General features: G+C 45.9%; 2 protein-coding genes across 2 annotated transcripts in view; one reads left to right on the top strand and one right to left on the bottom strand.

The window, feature by feature from the left end:
• Positions 1–20,837, bottom strand: part of OLFML2B (olfactomedin like 2B) — a 296,438-nt gene that overhangs the window by 26,940 nt on the left and 248,661 nt on the right. Inside the window, exon 7 of the mRNA XM_063940271.1 lies at positions 16,375–16,551. Coding sequence (XP_063796341.1) covers positions 16,375–16,551 — 177 coding nt within the window. The remainder of the gene's footprint in view (positions 1–16,374; positions 16,552–20,837) is intronic.
• Positions 12,962–14,079, top strand: LOC134957984 (uncharacterized). Its single transcript, XM_063940272.1, has 2 exons — positions 12,962–13,389; positions 13,472–14,079. Exons 1-2 carry the CDS (start codon positions 12,988–12,990, stop codon positions 14,045–14,047), a joined length of 978 nt encoding a protein of 325 aa, XP_063796342.1. The 5' UTR covers positions 12,962–12,987; the 3' UTR covers positions 14,048–14,079.

Genomic DNA, 20,837 nt, shown 5'->3' with positions numbered 1-20,837 from the left:
ACTTGGGGTTGGTACCATCCAGTAGCTAATTGCCTCCTCTTCCATACCAACCTAGCGATGAAGGCTCCCACTTCCCACACTGAGAGTCCCAGCTTTGAGTCCCAAAGTGCCAACCTTTTTTTTTTATATGTTCCCGTGACATTCACTTTATTATTATTTTTTTTTGTTATACATTCAATGAAAGGGTGCACACAGGTTTCACATAAATCAAAGTAAATCTGCAGCAGCGATTCATTCCGCTATATATACAAATACACAGCAGTAATGAGTATAAACCAGTGTATTCCGACGCAACTAACTGAGCAACATAGTACTGTAGATTGTCGGCATTTGTGTATTGTACCTGACCTGAACTCCCTCCCTGTCCACTGCATGACTTGTGCAGGCTCCCAGGGGGGAAGGGCAATGGGGGTAGGGAGAGGCAGTGGAAAATACGTGCTTTTCAAATACAAGTATTTGCATCCGAGACCCCTAAGGTATAAACCAACACCAATGTGAAGGAAGTGCCAACCTTTTTTTAATGTGTTCCTGTAACATTCACTTTATTATTTTTTTCTTTCTTTGTTATACATTCAATGGAAGGGTGCACACAGGTTTCACATAAATCAGAGTGGACGGGGGATTTTCCTACATACAGTAGTATACCGTTGCACATGTCTTGTAACCTGATCTGAACTCCCTCCCTGTCTACTGCATGTACTTTGCAGGCTCCCAGGGGGGAAGGGGAAAGTGGGATAGGGGTAGGGCGAGACAGTGGAAAATACCGTGTTCAAAGAAAAGGCATAATCAAAACTATGGGGAACTTTGCAGTGTATCATTAAGTGCATAGACCTCGCTTATCCCTATCGACCCTGTGTATTTTAGCTAGGGGATTCTGACGCTTCTTCAGCATTGCCCCGTGACCTACAAAATCTGTGCTGTTACTTGCTCCATAGCCGAGGGCCTCCATGGGGCAAGGAGTCACAGGTGGTAGCCATTTCAACTGAGTCTGCCCTGCTACAGAATTGTATGCGTACCGTATGGTGCATAGAACCTTAACAGTACATCCGCTCCTGCAGCTTTGCCCTGGTTTATGTGAATAACTCCCTCCCTGTCTACTACATGACCAGTGCAGGCTCCCAGGGGGGAAGGGCGATGGGCTAGCGGCAGGTGGTGGAAAATACCGTGCTTTTGAAAAGCAAGTACTGTATGAGTCCGAGTCCCCAGTATGTTCTTCTAGTGTACTAATTAGCACGAACAGCTTGTAACGTACAGTGGCAAGTTTAATCTTTCTATGTATAATGGAGAGATAAAAGCTCCTCCCTAAGTTCCTAGATGCCAAATCACTGTCCTTAGTATCTCTGTACAGTATGTTCTATTAGGGTACTAATTAGCACGAACAGCTTGTAACGTACAGTGGCAAGTTTAATCTTTCTATGTATAATGAAGAGAGATAAAAGCTCCTAAGTAAGTTCTTGGATGTCAAATCACCGTACTTAGTATCTATGTACAGTATGTTCTATTAGGGTACTAAATAGCGGTTCGTGCTAATTAGTACCCTAATAGAAAATACAATACAGAGATACTAAGGACGGTGATTTGGCAACCAGGAACTTAGGGAGAAGCTTTTATCTCTCTATATTATACATAGAAAGATTAAACTTGCCACTGTACGTTACAAGCTGTTCGTGCTAATTAGTACACTAGTAGAAAATACTGTACAGAGATACTAAGTACAGTGATTTGGCATCCAGGAACCTTAGGGAGGAGCTTTTATCTCTCTCCACTGTAATCTTTCTAAGTATATTGGAGAGAGATAAAAGCTTCTCCCTAAGTTCCTGGATGCCAAATCACTGTCTGTAGTATCTCTGTACAGTATGTTCTACTAGTGTACTAATTAGCACAAGCAGCTTGTAACGTACAGTGGCAGTTTTGATCTTTCTATGTATAATGTAGAGAGATAAAAGCTCCTCCCTCAGTTCCTGGTTGCCAAATCACCATCCTTAGTTTCTCTGTATAGTATTTTCTATTAGGGTACTAATTAGCACGAACAGCTATTTAGTACCCTAATAGAAAATACTGTACATAGATACTAAGTACAGTGATGTGGCATCCAGGAACTCCTCCCTATGTTCCTGGATGTCAAATTACCATGCTTAGCATTTCTATACAGTATTTCCTATCTAGCCAGAAACCCTGCATCCTGTGCAAGCTAGGCGGACAACTGGAGGGGACCCGATACACGGTTGCTTACTGTTTCCCTTTCCAGTGTCACATAAACTAGTCGTTGGTCTGCCCTGAAAGCCAAGAGTCTCCTCTTTTAAATGGTACCAGTCCCGAGTCTCTGGGACACCCAGAACCAGAGATATCAGTACGCAAAGTGGACCCATTTTCCCATAGACTATAATAGGCCCGTTAATTCAGACCCACCATGGGTTCCGACGCTTGCCATGAGCCTTGTGGGGGTCACAGAAACTTGGGGTTGGTACCCTCTGGTAGCTAATTGTCTCCTCTTCTATACCAACCTAGCGATGAAGGCTCTTACCTCCCACACTGAGAGTCCCAGCTTTGAGTCCCAAAGTGCCAACCTTTTTTTTTTTTATATGTTCCCGTGACATTCACTTTATTATTGTTTTTCTTTGCAGTGGCAAACGCAGGATTTGCATGGGGGGGTTTCCAGAACTGGGCGGAGCCAATCACGGGGGTGGGGACTGAGGTGACCCAGTATATGCTGGATCCGTAAAACGAGTGTGTCTGTGTGTGTGTGTGTATATATATATATATATATATATATATATATATATCTACACATATATATATACACACATATATATACGACTGCTCGGCTCCGGCACTCCTGCTGTGTTTGTCTTGCTAGGGAGCCTTCCCTGTGGGACATGCCCACCCAAATATACAAAAGGTGTTGAAGGCGGCACTCAAAGACTTGCACAAATAGTGAAAAAAACATCCATGTGCGGATGCTGTTTTAATGTGTGTTACGTTTCGGGGACGTATCCCCTTCCTCAGACAGTGATAAAGTGCATCAGTACAAGTATAAATACATATAACAATTAGTGCCACTTACCCCCTTTCCATGACACTCAGCTGCGTGCCTCGCGGTGTTCCAGACCTCCCTCGTCCCGCACTTCCGGTCTCTACGTTGCCAGAGGTCAGGAAGTGATGTAACTGGGCCAGTCGGTTACCATGACGACGCGCCGCGAGCTGTCATGTAGGAAGGAAAAAACATAAACAATACCTAAATTCATAACATTTAGATACTAGATAAGTATAATACACATTGTGAAAAACAATCCTGTGTAATAACATGAAACACTTAGACATACATACAAAGATGCGCTCAATATGAGCTAGAGTATGCCTGAAAACCAAAATGTGTAGACCTAAAAAGTGCAATGTGTAAATAAAATACCTGCACTGGACAGCGTGACACAAAAACCTGCAATGTGACCTAATGTCACTTATCTATTTCATGTAAATGTCTTGTTTCACCTTTTTAGTACAGAAAAAGAATTTTTTATTTTGTAAACAACTGTGGTTGCCATAATATATGGCACTTTTGCCAGCCGCAAAAAACACCTTTCAGCTCGGCCTTTCTAAGGAAGCAATTGGGTAACTATTCTGACTATACCTTCCATTAAAGAAATGTTGTAACCCCAGCTTATATGTGTGCACCTGATGATTTTTCGTACTGCCTAACACCCCATTACAGAAAATTGATAAGCCCCAGGGTTTCAATAAGTCCCCTTGGAGCCAAACAGTCAAGCTTAAAAATCCATTTGGATTCTAATTGGAGCAATTTCTTGCCCCTGTCACCACCGCGTATGGAGGCAGGGACATGGTCTACCGCTTTATATCTAAGGCTAGCCAGATTATGTCGCAAGGAGGCAAAGTGACGGGCTACCGGTTGGTCACTTGTACCCGATGCTATCGCTGCCCGTATAGCCGACCTGTGTTGTGTAAGCCTCACTTTCAGTTGACATTCGGTCTTTCCAACATAGTATAGCCCACAAGGGCATACTATGACATATATTACGAACTTTGTAGTGCACGTTAATGGCCACCTTATTTTCAGCCTCTTACCAGTCTGTGGGTGCGGTATGGTGTCGCCAATAAGCATAAAGGAACAAGTTGTGCATCCTAAGCATTTAAAACATCCGTTCTTTCTACTTAGAAAATTTCTGGATGCTTTTGGTTGACTCGTAGCAGAAACATCAAGGACATGATTGTCAAAACAGATGTAACAGGTTTCTGTCAACCAAAAGCATCCAGAAATTTTCTAAGTAGAAAGAACGGATGTTTCAAATGCTTAGGATGCACAACTTGTTCCTTTATGCTTATTGGCGACACCATACCGCACCCACAGACTGGTAAGAGGCTGAAAATAAGGTGGCCATTAACGTGCACTACAAAGTTCGTAATATATGTCATAGTATGCCCTTGTGGGCTATACTATGTTGGAAAGACCGAATGTCAACTGAAAGTGAGGCTTACACAACACAGGTCGGCTATACGGGCAGCGATAGCATCGGGTACAAGTGACCAACCGGTAGCCCGTCACTTTGCCTCCTTGCGACATAATCTGGCTAGCCTTAGATATAAAGCGGTAGACCATGTCCCTGCCTCCATACGCGGTGGTGACAGGGGCAAGAAATTGCTCCAATTAGAATCCAAATGGATTTTTAAGCTTGACTGTTTGGCTCCAAGGGGACTTAATGAAACCCTGGGGCTTATCAATTTTCTGTAATGGGGTGTTAGGCAGTACGAAAAATCATCAGGTGCACACATATAAGCTGGGGTCACAACATTTCTTTAATAGAAGGTATAGTCAGAATAGTTACCCAATTGCTTCCTTAGAAAGGCCGAGCTGAAAGGTGTTTTTTGCAGCTGGCAAAAGTGCCATATATTATGGCAACCACAGTTGTTTACAAAATAAAAAATTCTTTTTCTGTACTAAAAAGGTGAAAGAAGACATTTACATGAAATAGATAAGTGACATTAGGTCACATTGCAGGTTTTTGTGTCACGCTGTCCAGTGCAGGTATTTTATTTACACATTGCACTTTTTAGGTCTACACATTTTGGTTTTCTGGCATACTCTAGCTCATATTGAGCGCATCTTTGTATGTATGTCTAAGTGTTTCATGTTATTACACAGGATTGTTTTTCACAATGTGTATTATACTTATCTAGTATCTAGATGTTATGAATTTAGGTATTGTTTATGTTTTTTCCTTCCTACATGACAGCTCGCGGCGCGTCGTCATGGTAACCGACTGGCCCAGTTACGTCACTTCCTGACCTCTGGTAACGTAGAGACCGGAAGTGCGGGACGAGGGAGGTCTGGAACACCGCGAGGCACGCAGCTGAGTGTCATGGAAAGGGGGTAAGTGGCACTAATTGTTATATGTATTTATACTTGTACTGATGCACTTTATCACTGTCTGAGGAAGGGGATACGTCCCCGAAACGTAACACGCATTAAAACAGCATCCGCACATGGATGTTTTTTTCACTATTTGTGCAAGTCTTTGAGTGCCGCCTTCAACACCGTTTGTATACACACATATATATATATATATATATATATATACACACATACATATACACATATACATAGCATATTAAACATGCATACATATATATATATATATATGTGTACACACACATACAGTACATATATATATATATATACACATGTATATATATATATATCATATGTGTGTGTGTTTATATGTATGTATGTATATACATATGAATATATGTATGCACATGGATATATATATGTACTATAATTAAAATAAAGTAAACTTTTATTGCACTTACAAGTGCCACCAGGAAGACAGCAGGCTGCAGAGGACGCTAGACAGCCATTAATAATACTCATGCAGCTAAAAAAAAAAAAAAAAAAAATTTTTTTTTTTTAGTGGAGGGGGGTTTCTGGGTGCTCGGAAACCCCCCCTGGGTGCGCCACTGCTTTGTTATACATTCAATGAAAGGGTGCACACAGGTTTCACATAAATCAAAGTAAATCTGCAGCAGTGATTCATTCCGCTATATACAAATACACAGCGGTAATGAGTATAAACAGTGTATTCCGACGCAACTAACTGAGCAACACAGTACTGTAGATTGTCGGCATTTGTGTATTGTACCTGACCTGAACTCCCTCCCTGTCCACTGCATGACCTGTGCAGGCTCCCAGGGGGGAAGGGCAATGGGGGTAGGGAGAGGCAGTGGAAAATACGTGCTTTTCAAATACAAGTATTTGCGTCCGAGTCCCCTAAGGCATAAACCAACACCAATGGGAAGGAAGTGCCAACCTTTTTTTAATGTGTTCCTGTAACATTCACTTTATTATTATTATTTTTCTTTGTTATACATTCAATGGATGGGTGCACACAGGTTTCACATAAATCAGAGTGGGCGGGGGATTTTCCTACATACAGTAGTACTGTATACTGTTGCACGTCTTGTAACCTGATTGGAACTCCCTCCCTGTCTACTGCATGTACTTTGCAGGCTCCCAGGGGGGAAGGGGAAAGTGGGATGGGTGTAGGGCGAGGCAGTCGAAAATACTGTGTTCAAAGAAAAGGCATAATCAAAACCATGGGGAACTTTGCAGTGTATCTTTATGTGCATATACCTCGCTTAGTCCTATCCCCTTTGTGTATTTTAGCTAGGGGATTGTGACGCTCCTTCAGCATTGCCCCATAGCCTGCAAAATCTGGACTGTTACTTGCTCCGTAGCCTAGGGCCTCCGTGGAGCAAGGAGTCATAGGTGGTAGCCATTTCAATTGAGTCTGCAGAATTGTATGTGTACTGTACGGTGCATAGAACCTTAACAGAACCGCTCCTGCAGCTTTGCCCTGGTTTATGTGAATAAAAAAATAATAAAGTGTCTGGAAAAAACTAACATGCATTCGCACTTTAGAAATCGAACTCGGGACTCTGAGTATAGGAAGCGGAATACTTCACCACTTCGCCGCAGACAGATGAATAAAGCCATTGGTTTTGATTATGCTGTAATGGCTATGGGATTAGGACGCTAACATACTGTACAAAATTCCTAATCTCAAGAGGCAATAGTGAACTTCTAACACGTCCATTTGCGACAGTGTACACTACTGGTTTTATGTTGTTTTGTCTGCGGGACTTGGACGCTCACATATTCATAAAGTACTGTAGATGGATCATATACTGCACGCTGTACTATTTGCGTCTGTACCGTATATACTGTATTAAATAATGCAGCATAATGAGTATTTACTGTATTAAAAAATGCAGCATAATGAGTATTTACTGTATGCAGCGTAATGAGACGCTTAGTAAAGTAGTCCTTATTATATATTTCAGTATTGTATTTTACGGGAGACCACACGCATGCACAGTGGTGATTGTAAAAGGCGACATCTGGTGGATGATCGCAGGTATTACACGTAAAGGTAACGCCAAACGCTCTGTCTGCCTCCGTGCGATTAGGTACGCCTCTCTGTGACTAGGCGCGCCTCCCTACGCCCTTGTACGCTGCGTATGCTCGATCGGGACAAACGCCTCAGCCAGTCAAGATAAAGGTGGCTACATCTGTATTATTTATTACCACTTATTTAAATAAAGTAGCACATACTTTTTCTGTAGCACTTTACAGAGAATCTCTGGTCGCATCAGTTCCTAGCCCAGTGAAGTTTATAATCGTACACTAGGGTTATTTTTTGTCATTATCCAATTAACCTACCAGTGTAGTTTAAGAGTGTGGGATGAAACTGGAGCACCTGGAAGAAACCCACGCAAGCACAGAAAGAATGTACCAACACACAGATGGGCCATGGTGACAAATTAACTCAAAACTCAGTGCTGTGAGATAGTAATGCTAACCACTATGCCATCCATAACTAAGCAATATGCATTATGAATTAACTGATATCAAACTATATTTAAATTAATTAAATGAAGTGCGCTATTGTTTACAGTAGAGGTTTTCAAACACAGTCCTCAAGGCACCCCAACGGTCCAGGTTTTAGGTACTGTATATCCAAGAGAGCAAACAATGTTAAAGGTCAGTTGTACTGTAGTCCCACCAATGTCAATCCCTGCATTATTAAACACAAATAGTTCAGTTAAAGACACAATTACTGATTTTAATTTCTTTGGGATCAATCCTACTATGTGCGAGGTGGGTGCACTGCCATTGCAAATGCACCGCAACTCACTCCCCCTGCGGCCCGATCTTGCCATGGACTCACAGATTTTTTTATGCAACCCTATGGGGCTGAACAAATAGCGTGTCTGGATGTACCGTAAGTCTGGCTAATAGCCGTTCTTCATTGTGCGAAGAGCCAATTGATTCCTTAGACCAGGGGTGGGGAACCTTTTTTCTACCGAGGGCCATTTGGATATTTATAAAATCCTTTGGGGGCCATACAAGTCTGCCCCCGCGCGCGCCAAAAAAATGGGTGTGGCCAGTTAAAATGGGACGTGATACACATATGCCCCCAATAGTGCAGTGCCCGATCCACAATTGCCCCCACAGTGCCAGGTATACAGATGCCCCCACAGTGCCAGGTATACAAATGCCCCTCACAGTGCCAGCTATACAGATGCCTCCACAGTGCCAGGTATACAAATGCCCCCACAGTGCCAGGTATACAAATGCCCCCACAGTGCCAGGTATACAAATGCCCCCCACAGTGCCAGGTATACAGATGTCCACACAGTGCCAGGTATACAGATGCCCCCACAGTGCCAGGTATACAAATGCCCCTCATAGTGCCAGGTATACAGATGTCCCCACAGTGCCAGGTATACAGATGCCCCCACAGTGCCAGGTATACAAATGCCCCCACAGTGCCAGGTATACAGATGTCCCCACAGTGCCAGGTATACAAATGCCCCTCACAGTGCCAGGTATACAGATGTCCCCACAGTGCCAGGTATACAGATGCCCCCACAGTGCCAGGTATACAGATGCCCCCACAGTGCCAGGTATACAAATGCCCCTCACAGTGCCAGGTATACAGATGCCCCCCCACAGTGCCAGGTATACAGATGCCCCCCCGTCCCCGTCCCGCTTACCGCTCCTTTCGGCGGGGACACGGAGGAGAGCGCGGCTATGTTGGGCGGCGGCGTGTAAGTCTTGAAACCAGCCGCCGGTTCGAGAGCCAATCAGAGCTCGCGGACCGACAGCCGCGGCTCCTGATTGGCTGCCGGTCCGCAAGCTCTGATTGGCTCACAAACCGGCGGCTGGTTTCAAGTCCTACACGCCGCCGCCCGACAATAGCCGCGCTCTCCTCTGTGTGGTGACAGCTGAGACACGCTGCCGCCGGACTGTGCGGTGGCGTGTCTCAGTGAGAGGAGCGGGTGGGCCGGACCAAACGGCTTTGCGGGCCTTATACGGCCCGCGGGCCGGAGGTTCCCCACCCCTGCCTTAGACTGATCTTAACAAACACACACTTTTCTAAAGGGGGGTACACACGGAGAGATCTGTGCTTAAAATCTAAGCAATCTGACTAGATTGCTTAGAAATTAAGCATACATATCTCAGTGTGTATGCCATAAAGCGATAGCGATGCGCAGCCCCGCGCATCGCTATCGCTGATTGTAGATTGGCCTGTCGCTTAGCACATCGCTCGTGTGTACAGAATGAGCGACGTGCTACAGCGATGTACGTCACTCTCCTCTGCCACTCCGTCCTCTGCCGGGTCCAACCTCCGCCTCCTGCCTCTCCTGGTCCCGCCTTCGTCCTTTTCCCCTGCTGGTCCCGCCTCCGTCTCCGTCTCCTGCTTCACCACCACAGACTAGAGTCACACCAGCTACAGCCAGCCAGCGCAACGCACGTCAGCAGCAGCAAAACGGTAAGTGCCAACGGGTGCGCTGTGGGCAGCATAAACGGCATTGATGGGTGCCGGGGGGGGGGGGGGGGGTGTTTGCGTGCGGTGCGCTGAGCCCCTTGTTATCGACCGGGCTGTATTAACAGCCGTGAGGGGGGACACACACACACACCATTTTCATGCATGTATTTACAGGGTGTGTGTGTGTGACACTGTTATTATTAATATACTGCCGGGGTGGGGGGGGTGTGACACTGTTATTATTAATGTACTGCCGGGGTCGGGGGGGGGGGGCTGGGTGTGACACTGTTATTATTAATATACTACCAGCGGGGGAGGGGGGGAGGGGCGGGGGGGGGGCACCGTTATTGATGTTAACTGGGCTGTATGTATTTACAGCCGGGGGGTGGGGTGACACCATTATTATTAATGTACTACTAGCCGGTGGGGGGGGGGGGGAGAGACCATTATTATTGATGTTAACTGGGCACTTGTGTGGGTTGTATTAACAGCCGTGTGGGGGGGGTTCACTACGATCTGCCGGCGACCAGCATACCGGCGCCGGGAGGCCGGCCGCCGGCTTACCGACAGTGTGGCGAGCGCAAATGAGCCCCTTGCGGGCTCGCTGCGCTCACCACGCTACGGGCACGGTGGCGCACCACACTATTTTATTCTCCCTCCAGGGGGGTCGAATAAGTGTCGGTATGCCGGCTGTCGGGCTCCCGGCGCCGGTATGCTGGTCGCCGGCAGATCGTAGTGAACCCCCCCCACACGGCTGTTAATACAACCCACACAAGTGCCCAGTTAACATCAATAATAATGGTCTCTCCCCCCCCCCCCCCAACCGGCTAGTAGTACATTAATAATAATGGTGTCACCCCACCCCCCGGCTGTAAATACATACAGCCAAGTTAACATCAATAACGGTGCCCCCGCCCCTCCCCCCCTCCCCCGCTGGTAGTATATTAATAATAACAGTGTCACACCCAGCCCCCCCCACCCCGGCAGTACATTAATAATAACTGCCTCTTCCGGCGCGGCGCATGTGTGCGGTGGCTGGGTAGGAATTTCCCCTCCCCCCTCGTTCCTCCCCCGGCTCCGTCCTCCCAGCCAGTAGCAGCACTCCCCCCTGTCTGTGCTAACGTCCTCCCACATCAGTGATTGCATAATATTCATTAATTTCTCTCTATTTCTCTCTCTCTATCTCTCTCCTCCTGTGGATTACTTCGTTTGTCAGTGTAATTTTAATTTTTACAGGTGCCCCTATTGGATTCTACTGGACAAGTGGACGTGACCGGCGTGGGATGTAGGTAAGTAATCTGTCTCTCATTGTTACAGGTACCCCTATTGGATTCTACTGGACAAGTGGACGTGACCGGCGTGGGATGTAGGTAAGTATGTGTGAGTGTGTAAGTGTGTATTTAATAAATTTTTACTTTCACGGTGTGTGTGTTGTGTTTTTATTTGGGTATTTTTGTTGTTGTAGAACTACAGGTACCAGCGGGCCCGTTATTTCCCCGCATGCTGGTACTTGAGGTTCTCCAAGTACCAGCAAGCGGGGGAGGCTTGCTGGGCCTTGTAGTTCCACAACAAAAAACAATATTCTTTTTTTTTACATACTCATGGCTATCAGCCCGGCACCCACCGCCCAGGGGTGCTGGGGACAGCCTCGGGCTTCACCCCTGGCCCTTGGGTGCCTGAAGGGGGGGACCCCTTGATTTAAGGGGTCCCCACTCCTCCAGGGAACCCCGGCCAGGTGTGACTAGTTGGGGGGGGTAATGCAACGGCCGCAGGGACCTACATAAATGTGTCCCCCGGCTGTGGCATTATGTCCCTGGCTAGTGGAGCCCGGTGCTGGTTTTAAAAATACGGGGGACCCCTACATCTTTTGTCCCCCGTATTTTTGGAACCAGGACCGGACTAAGAGCCCGGTGCTGGTTGTCTAAATACGGGGAACCCCTGTCCAATTTTTTTCCCAGTATTTAAACAACCAGGACCGGCTCAAAGAGCCCGAGGCTGGTTATACTTAGGAGGGGGGACCTCACGCATTTTTTTTTTTAACCCATTCAGACCCTTCTCCATTAATGGGGAATGTCCACTAATTAATGTCCACTAATGGGGGGGCCATTACGTGTAACAACGCTACTAATGGGGGGGCCATTACGTGCAACAATGCTACTACTAGGGGGGTCATTACGTATAAGGAAGATACTACTACTTGGGGGGAGCATTATGTATAGGATGCTACTATTACTTGGGGGGCATTAGATATAACAATAATACTACTACTTGGGGGGCCTTACGTATAAGGACGCTACTACTACTGGGGGTGCACTATGTATAAGGATGCTACTACTACTTGTGGGGCATTACGTATATGATGAATAAGATTGTGCTACATTGTGGCGTAATTTGGAATGGGGGTACTATTGTGTGGCTATGCTCCTTACTTGTGAGACCACACCCCTTTTCCCGGTGCGCGCCAAAGGAATATGGGAGGGCGCAAATTTATAGTTTGCAGGGGGGGGCGCCGAACACCCTAGCACCGGCCCTGGGTGGAGGGCTGGGTAAGTTGATGGTGGGCGAGTTTGTAAGCCATTGGCGGTGGCAGCGGGCATCGGCACAGGGGCAGTAGCGGGCATTGGCTCGGCGGCAGTAGGGGGTCATCGGCAGGATTCGGCGAACATTATGGCTGTAGTGCCTCACCAGCCACTGACCTCGCCACACGCCACTGGAGTGTGGGCTGTATTAACAGCCGGGTGGGGGGGGGGTTGTTATTAATTATGTTTTTATGAGGCTGTCCTGTGTATCGAGCGATACATATATGGGGGAGTGTGATGCGGCTGGTGATAGCGGTCTAGGAGAAGATGGATGTATCCGTATGATTAGACAGGCTGCTTAATGTGCTTTGAAGCTGTATTAGCAGGCGGGGGGGGGGGGGGGATAGGGGGTGTTACTATATGTTTGTGGTGCTTAAGTGGCTTTACCTGGTTGCAATGTGTGTATAAGCGGCTTTACCTGGCGCAGCGTGTGTATAAGCACCATTTCCTGGCGCAGCACGTGTATAAGCGGCATGGTTTTTTTAATGCGAGGGTCAACATATTTTATTAAAGTTTTTGCTTGCTTGTTATTTAAATAGTGTTGTTTTATTTTTCTCACAGCAATGGCTTCTTACATGGACCGGGAGTTCACAACTGGATTCATTGATGTGTATCGGGCCAGCGAATGTCTGTGGAAGGTCCGTAGCAAGGATTTTTCAAACAGACAGAAGAAGGATCAGGCCTACAGACAATTGGTGGAGTACAGCAAAGCCCATAACAGTGATGCTGATCTACTTTGGGCGAAGAAGAAGATAGCAAACTTGCGGACGGTGTTCAAGAAGGAACACACACGCGTGATCGAGTCTCAACGTTCAGGAGCCGGAACTGATGATGTTTACCAGCCGACGCTATGGTATTATGAACAGATGAAGTTCCTTTTGGAGAGAGAGGCGAAATTACATGGACAGGGTAACCTGGATAAAGAGTCTCCTAAGACGCCAGAGGAAGAGGGGACCCTTAATCCGGTAAGTTAAAACACTTTAAAATGTTCAACTTTATCATTGTTTAATCAACGCCCTAATGTTTTATTTTCTTTTTTTTTTACAGGAATCTACCCCGGAGGTAATGAACACTTCCGCAACAGAGGCAACAGAACTGGAGCTCAGTGGTGAGGAGTCAGCACCATCTCGGTCGACAGCACCACCAAGGCGGAGACAAAAGAATTCATCATTGAGTTCCGATTCTGCATCCTCCAGCACGGTTCAATTTATCCAACGGGCAGAGGAAATGCTTAATAGGCCACCAGACTTCTATCGTCAATTTTCAAACACGATAGAATCTCAGATACGTGTAATGCCCGAAACTGTTTTTAGAACTTTCAGGCGCATAGTATTTGATGTATTGAGAAGGGCCGAGGATAATGACCTATCCGATGACCTGGATCTAATGTCAAATCCTGTGCGGCGCGCACGAAATGCCCCACAGTCCCAGTATCCTTATCCCCAACCATACTATTATCCGCCGGGTAATCCTCCGCCACAGCGCCCTTTTTTTTCGCCGGGACCCCCACCAACACCCACTCTGCCCACTCCTCCCACCAGCACTTTGTCCACTGGATTGTACTCAGCAATGCTGAGTACACAGCTCCCCCCAGAGGACGAGGCTACTTTTTTCAATTATTAAATTATAATTTTTTTAATTAGTTTTTTAGTTTCCGTTGGACAAATTGTTCCATGTTGCCTCGACTCTTTTATGTTGTTCATAGTTACCATAGTGTCGGTTTTTTGTCCTGGACTTTTGAACGTTGGGATATTGGTCATTCTTATCGATGAATCCAGTTGCATAAGTGTTAAAAATTAATATATTTTTATAAGTAAATTATTTTCAAAACAAAAAAGAAGTGTTGTGTATTTTTTATGGTTTATCATTATATTTTTAATTTTTGGGGGAGTTATGATAGGAATGCTGTTGGACCAAATTTGTCCTCACTTATCCCCCCTTAAAAAATTTTTTTTTTAAGGGGAGATAAGTGAGGACAATCCTACCTTCAAGGTACTGTTAAAGGGGACATTTATTACAGAGGGATGCGGTTAAGATCTCTGCGTCGGGTTCCCAATAGCCACAATCCTGACATATTCTCCCCCTGTGGGTGTCCATGACACCCATAGAGGGAGACTAAAAATTTGGCAAGCAAAGCGAGCCACAAGGGGCTTCTTTGCGCTCGAGCCGCTGCCGGCATTCCGGTGGCCGCCATCCCGACGTTGGGATTATGACTGTCGGGATGCCTGCTGCCGGGATATCATACTGATTCCCAGGGCCAGTGCTATGGTGTCCGGCGCCCTCCTGCAAACTGTAAATTTGCGCCCCCTCAGACACAGAGGTGATACAGTGACTGGGACGGAACACAGGGGTGATGGCACACACAGGTATGCCTGACTTGGTTCACACTGTTGGATCCCATTAGTCCTCACTTATCCCCCACAAAAAACGACGCAGTCGTGAAGTGTCCTGGGTATACCTGACCCCAGAGTTCCTCATGGCTACGTTGTTTTTTAATATACATGCAAAACACACACAGGTACATACTCTGACAACAGAAGTTTAAAACAAGATACATTTTTATTTTGGAAATAAATAAAAAAAATATAATAAAATATAAAACCAATCAAGCATATGTAATGTCTATCAAACATAAAAGCAGTTAAATGTAGGAGTCTTGCCAATCCACTGCACCTACTCCATTAAAAAAGGTCAGGTAGTCGTCCCTGACCTTTCTAGCCTTTAAAGTGGGATTAGGTGTGGACTGTGGCCTTTCAAGTCCAGGCAACCTAGCAGAGTCCACATCAGAGTTGTCGGCCTGAGCAGGCAACCTGGCAGAGTCCACATCAGAGTTGTCAGCCTGAGCAGGCAACCTGGCAGAGTCCACATCAGAGTTGTCGGCCTGAGCAGGCAGCCTGGCAGAGTCCACATCAGGGTTGTTAGCCGGAGTAGTAGATGGGGGGCATTTTGGGCCAGTCTTACGCCTTAGATAATTGTGTAGAACACAGCAGGCCAACACAACCCAGTCTATTTTATCCACCCTTAGGCCAATAGCAGAGTGGAAAATTCTGAACCTACTACTCAAGATCCCAAATGCGTTTTCAACTATGCGGCGGGCCCTTGAGAGCCGATAATTAAAAATGCGTTTCTCCTTGGATAAGTTCCTTTGTGGGTAGGGTTTCATGATGTGCTCGTGCAGAGCAAAGGCTTCATCTGCCACAAACACATAATTCAAGCCATGCATGCAGTCCTCAGCTTTCGGTAGGTCTAATTGGTTGCAAAGCAGCCTCTCATAAAACACAGTATCTTTGATTGATCCGCCATCGGATGCTCTTCCATTTTTCCCCACATCCACAAATATGAACTCATAGTTAGCATTAACTATAGCCATCAAGACTATGCTAAAATAACCTTTATAGTTATAATATAGAGATCCACTTTTTGTAGGAGGAGAGATGCGGACACAACAGAAAAAGACACACCCTCCCCTCCCCTATAATACCAACCCACTATTTAAAAAGGTATTTTTTTTGTTTAGAAAAAGACACACTCTCCCCACCCCCCTCACTATAATACCAACCCACTATTTAAATAGGTTTTTTTTTTTGTTTAGCACAGATTGCTCAGCACAGATTGCTCAGCACAGATTGCTCAACACAGATCTTACGTGTGTATGGGAGATCTAGACACCGGGATGTTCAAGGGACATCTCCCGTGATAAATTGCTCAGAACACATCTCTTGCAGAAATCTCTCTGTGAGTATGGGCCTTAAGAAGCTCATCTCATCAGACAAACAATGAATGATATCTCCAAAAGGAGGTCCTATCTTGTAATCTAGTAGCCCTCCAAGATGGCTTACAGGAACACAGTGACAGCTGAAGGATTTGGATACGAATGTGTGTCATCAACTAGGTTATAAAGAAAGTCAAAATATTATTGGGGAAAGGTTGTAGAATAGCTTCACATTTACCTTGTTTAAAGTTGTCCAAATTTCGAAATTCAACTAAAGTGTTTCCATAGTAGTAGTTGGTAACGTAAATTTTGTCATCCTTTGCCAGTGGATCTTTCATCCAGGCTCCTTCATTACGACCATACGTGTTTTGTGTTGTGGGCCCAGAAATGGTTGACAAAGTATCTTTGCATCGTCCTGATGTTTTGCAAAGGAAAGAAAAATACGAGAAAGTTAGAAAAGCTTTTAAAGTTGATTTTTTTAGCTGCTGTTTCACATCTGTAATGCACATTAACTTTTTATGATGGTACTTTCAGATCTTCCTTCCTGGCTTCTCTTCACAGGATCATGTATAGTGGATAATGGTTCTAGCACTGCTTTCTATGTCTAGGCCTAACATTAAAATTACTGAACTTCCTTTCAATTTGTTTAACTCTATTAAATTGTGAGTTTGGGGAATATAAGTCTCAAACACGTTTTAGCTGAACACCCACAAAATCCAAACAATGAGCTCATCACAACATTACCAGTCACATATGTAATAGCAAAGTAAAAAGGAAAGTGGGTGTACTGTGGACAGCTGGCTAAACAATAAAAGTTTATTACATTAGAATGAACAACAGTTTACCCCAGTCAGGAAATTACAGTAGTATACACTGGCGTTTCTATAATGGGTGCAATGTGTGCAGTGCACAAGGGCCCCTGGGTCCAGAAGGGGCCCCACACCATACACATTGCACCCATATTAATACCTTTCCAGAGTCCCACATTGAGCGCTGAAGTGGCAGCAAAAATCTCATCCAAAATGGCCGCTGCACATGCGCCATAGTGAAAATAGTCTCCTGAACATGGCTGAGACTACTGCACCGTGCAGAGGAGGGGGCCCACCTGGAGTGTGCACAGGGGCCCCCTCCTCTGTTAAAACGTCCCTAGTAGTATGAATCATTTCTCTTACGTCCTACAGGATGCTGGGGTCCATTTAGTACCATGGGGTATAGACGGGTCCTTTGAGAGCCACTGGCACTTTAAGAGTTTAATAGTGTGGGCTGGCTCCTCCCTCCATGCCCCTCCTCAGTTTAGAAAATGTACCCGGAGGAGCCGGTCACAGCTAGGGGAGCTCCTAGGAGTTTTTCTAGTTTTCTTGTTTTCTAAGAGTTGTTAGGTTCAGGAAGGCTGCTGGCAACAGCCTTCCTGCTTCGTGGGACTTAGGGGGGGAGTAGGAACCAATTCTCAAAGTTAATGTTTCTCTATCTCCGCTGACAGGACACTGAGCACCTGAGGGTGCTGATCGCAAGCCCACGATTCGACCGCTCACTCCCGCAGCACGGCCGCCACCCCCTAACAGAGCCAGAAGAAAGAAGAGTGGTGAGTTCAGCGCCGGCGGCCCGGTTAGCGGGTTGCCGGCGGGAATGGCGGCACAAGGGTGGGAGCGCAGCTCTGACAGGATGCGCTCCATGAAGGCTCAGCAACATTGTGATGTAGACACGGCTGAGGGCGTCCTGGGCCAGCGCGATCACCCTACACTGACAAAACAGCTAACAGGAGCTAATCCCGCTGTTAGCACTAAACACCTCAGGCCAGTATAATCATCTTATGTTCGGGAAGCTGCGTGCCATTGCAGGGGGCGGGGCTTCTACTCAGAGCAGATCCGGCACTCACCAGCGCCATTCTCTCCCTGCAGAACGCTGAAGCACGCTGACAGGGTGCGCTGACCCTCCACCTGACTCCAGTTACTGTGGTACCAGGGTGTTATAGACAGGAGGGAAGTGTGTAATTAGTACTATTCAACCTATTAAGGTTGAATAGTCAGAACAGGGCTTTTTGTCATAATAACTGCTCCAGGGGTGCTGTGTGGCTGGTTCCTTATACTCTGTGACTCTCTGAAGGTACTGTGTCTGACATTTTCCTGTATGTGTGTGTGAGTGTATATATCCACATTACCATGTCTAAGGACTCTGTATCATGTGCTGCAGAGTGTGTATCTTCTCCTGAAGTCTATCCCATGTACTCAGGACTGCATTGTGCTTTTCCATCCTGCCAAATCCGAACCCCCATGGGTGGATTCTTTAAGGGGAATGATATCACAGTTTTCATCAAGGGTGTCACATAATGAGAAAGAGACGCAGTTTTTGAGAAAGTCTGTAGAGGGTTTGCAGCAATCGGCTCCTACTCCCTCAAATACCCAACCTACATACCCTGAAAAACATACACTTGCCCAAATTATGCAAGTTGACACTGATACCGACTCTAATACAGGGGATGGTGATGGGGATATGCGGAGGGGGGGGGGGGGTTCATCCCTTGCTAAGGGGGTACAGTTGATTAAGGATGTTTTGCATATTACTGAGAAGGTACCTGAGCATGAAGAGGAATCTTATTTTATGGGAAATAAGAAATCCTCCCTCACCTTCCCTGCTTCTAAAGAGCGGAGCTCTTTATTTGAAAAATCCTGGGAAAACCCAGAGAAAAAAATTCCAGATCCCTAAAAGAATTCTCATTGCTTTTTCTTTCCCTGAGGAAGATAGAAAGAAATGGGAAAACCCGCCTATAGTAGGCGCTTCTCTATCTAGGTTGTCTAAAAAGGTGCTTTTACCTGTCCCTGGTTCAACTGCCCTAAAGGTGCCGGCTGACTGCAAAATTGAGACTACGCTCAAATCTCTATACACTGCTACAGGCGTGGCTTTAAGGTCCACTATTGCTTGTGCGTGGATTTCTAAAGCCATAGTAAAGTGGTCAGGCACATTACTAGAGGATTTAGATACTATGGATAGGTGTGACATTGATTTGTTTTTGCGTCACATACAGGATTCTGCTGGGTTCATGGTGGAGGCCATGAAAGACCTTGGAATGCTCAATGCGAGGGCTACTTCCATGGTGGTCTCAGCACGCAGAGGACTCTGGCTATGCCAATGGACTGCGGATGCAGAATCTAAGAAAAGTGTGGAAAACCTACCCTTCACAGGTCTGGCACTGTTTGGGGATGCATTGGATGCGTGGATTTCCACGGCAACTGCGGGTAAGTCAACCTTTCTCCCCTCAGCAGCTCCACTGACTAGGAAATCTTATCCTACATCCACAGTGCAGTCCTTTCGGACCGCAAAATTTAAAAAATCCAAATCCCCTTCCACCTTCTTTAGGGGTGGTTGGGGAAAATCCCAAAAACCTGCACCAACAGGTTCTCAGGAACAGAAACCAGGTTCTGTTTCCTCAAAATCCTCAGCATGACGGTGGACCTCCCAGCCTGGAGATCGGGCAGGTGGGAGTGAGACTAAAATATTTTAGTCACATCTGGGCGTCATCAGGCCTAGAGCCCTGGGTGACAGACATTGTTACCCAGGGCTACAGACTGAAGTTTCAGGAACTCCCAACTCACAGATTCTTCATACCAGGCTTACAAGTTTCATTGACAGAAAGTGCTATCCTACAGGAAGCCATTAAAAAATTGGTCCGAACAGATTTTATTGTCCCAGTTCCACCTCATCTACACCACAAGGGTTATTACTCAAACCTGTTTGTGGTGCCGAAACCGGATGGTTCGGTAAGGCCGATTTTAAACCTAAAGTCATTGAACCCCGTAAGGGAATTCAAATTCAAGATGGAGTCTCTGAGAGCGGTGATCTCAGGTCTGGAGGAGGGGGAATTCCTAGTATCCATCGATATCAAGGATGCATATCTTCACATTCCGATCTGGCCGCCTTACCAGGCTTATATCAGATTTTCGCTGCTGGATTGTCACTATCAGTTCCAGGCACTACCTTTTGGTCTCTCCACAGCACCGAGGGTGTTCACCAAGGTAATGGCAGAGATGATGCTATTCCTCTGCAGACAAGGAGTAAACATAATTCCATATCTGAATGATCTGCTGATAAAAGCATTGTTCAGGGAGAGGTTGTTGCAGAGTATTGCTCTCTCAACTCGACTACTCCAGGATCATGGGTGGATCCTGAACCTTCCAAAGTCACATTTGGAACCGATAAGGAGACTACCCTTCCTGGGGATGATACTCGACACGGAAGTGCAGAGGGTATTTCTACTGTTGGAGAAAGCGTTGGTGATCCAATTAATGGTTTGGGATGCCCTGAAGCCAGCCCAGGTTCAGTTCATCAGTGCAGAAAAGAAATTTACCAAGAGATAAAAAAGGATCAGGCGCTGATAGGTGTTGTGTTTCTAATGCTGCTGCTAAAAACTTGGTGTAGCCACACTCAAAGAGGCATACAAATACAAAAACACAATAGCAGCGCTGACGTGAAACTAACTAATAAATAAGAAGGATTGAGTGAAAAATAAAGTTAATCACAATTTAATTAAACATAATTTTAAAACACATTAAAAACCACAAAAACTGGTCAATGATTATATATGAATTTAGGTCAAATAGCTGCCTGTCTGGTGTGGTCCGTTCCTATTTGAAATGAACTGGTAAGTAAACGGGTGAAAGACTGGAGATGGACCAGAAATACAGTCCCACATGAGCTTTACCACAA

The sequence above is a fragment of the Pseudophryne corroboree genome, chromosome 9 (assembly GCF_028390025.1).
Source record: "Pseudophryne corroboree isolate aPseCor3 chromosome 9, aPseCor3.hap2, whole genome shotgun sequence".
NCBI classification, from domain to species: domain Eukaryota; kingdom Metazoa; phylum Chordata; class Amphibia; order Anura; family Myobatrachidae; genus Pseudophryne; species Pseudophryne corroboree.
This window is presented reverse-complemented; position numbering and strand designations above follow the sequence as displayed.

Bases quoted from the DNA above. Each gene is read 5' to 3' on its own strand.
- LOC134957984 (XM_063940272.1), top strand. From the start codon at position 12,988: ATGGCTTCTTACATGGACCGGGAGTTCACAACTGGATTCATTGATGTG. The intron at 13,390-13,471 runs GTAAGTTAAAAC...TTTTTTTTACAG, and splicing joins AAGAGGGGACCCTTAATCCG to GAATCTACCCCGGAGGTAAT.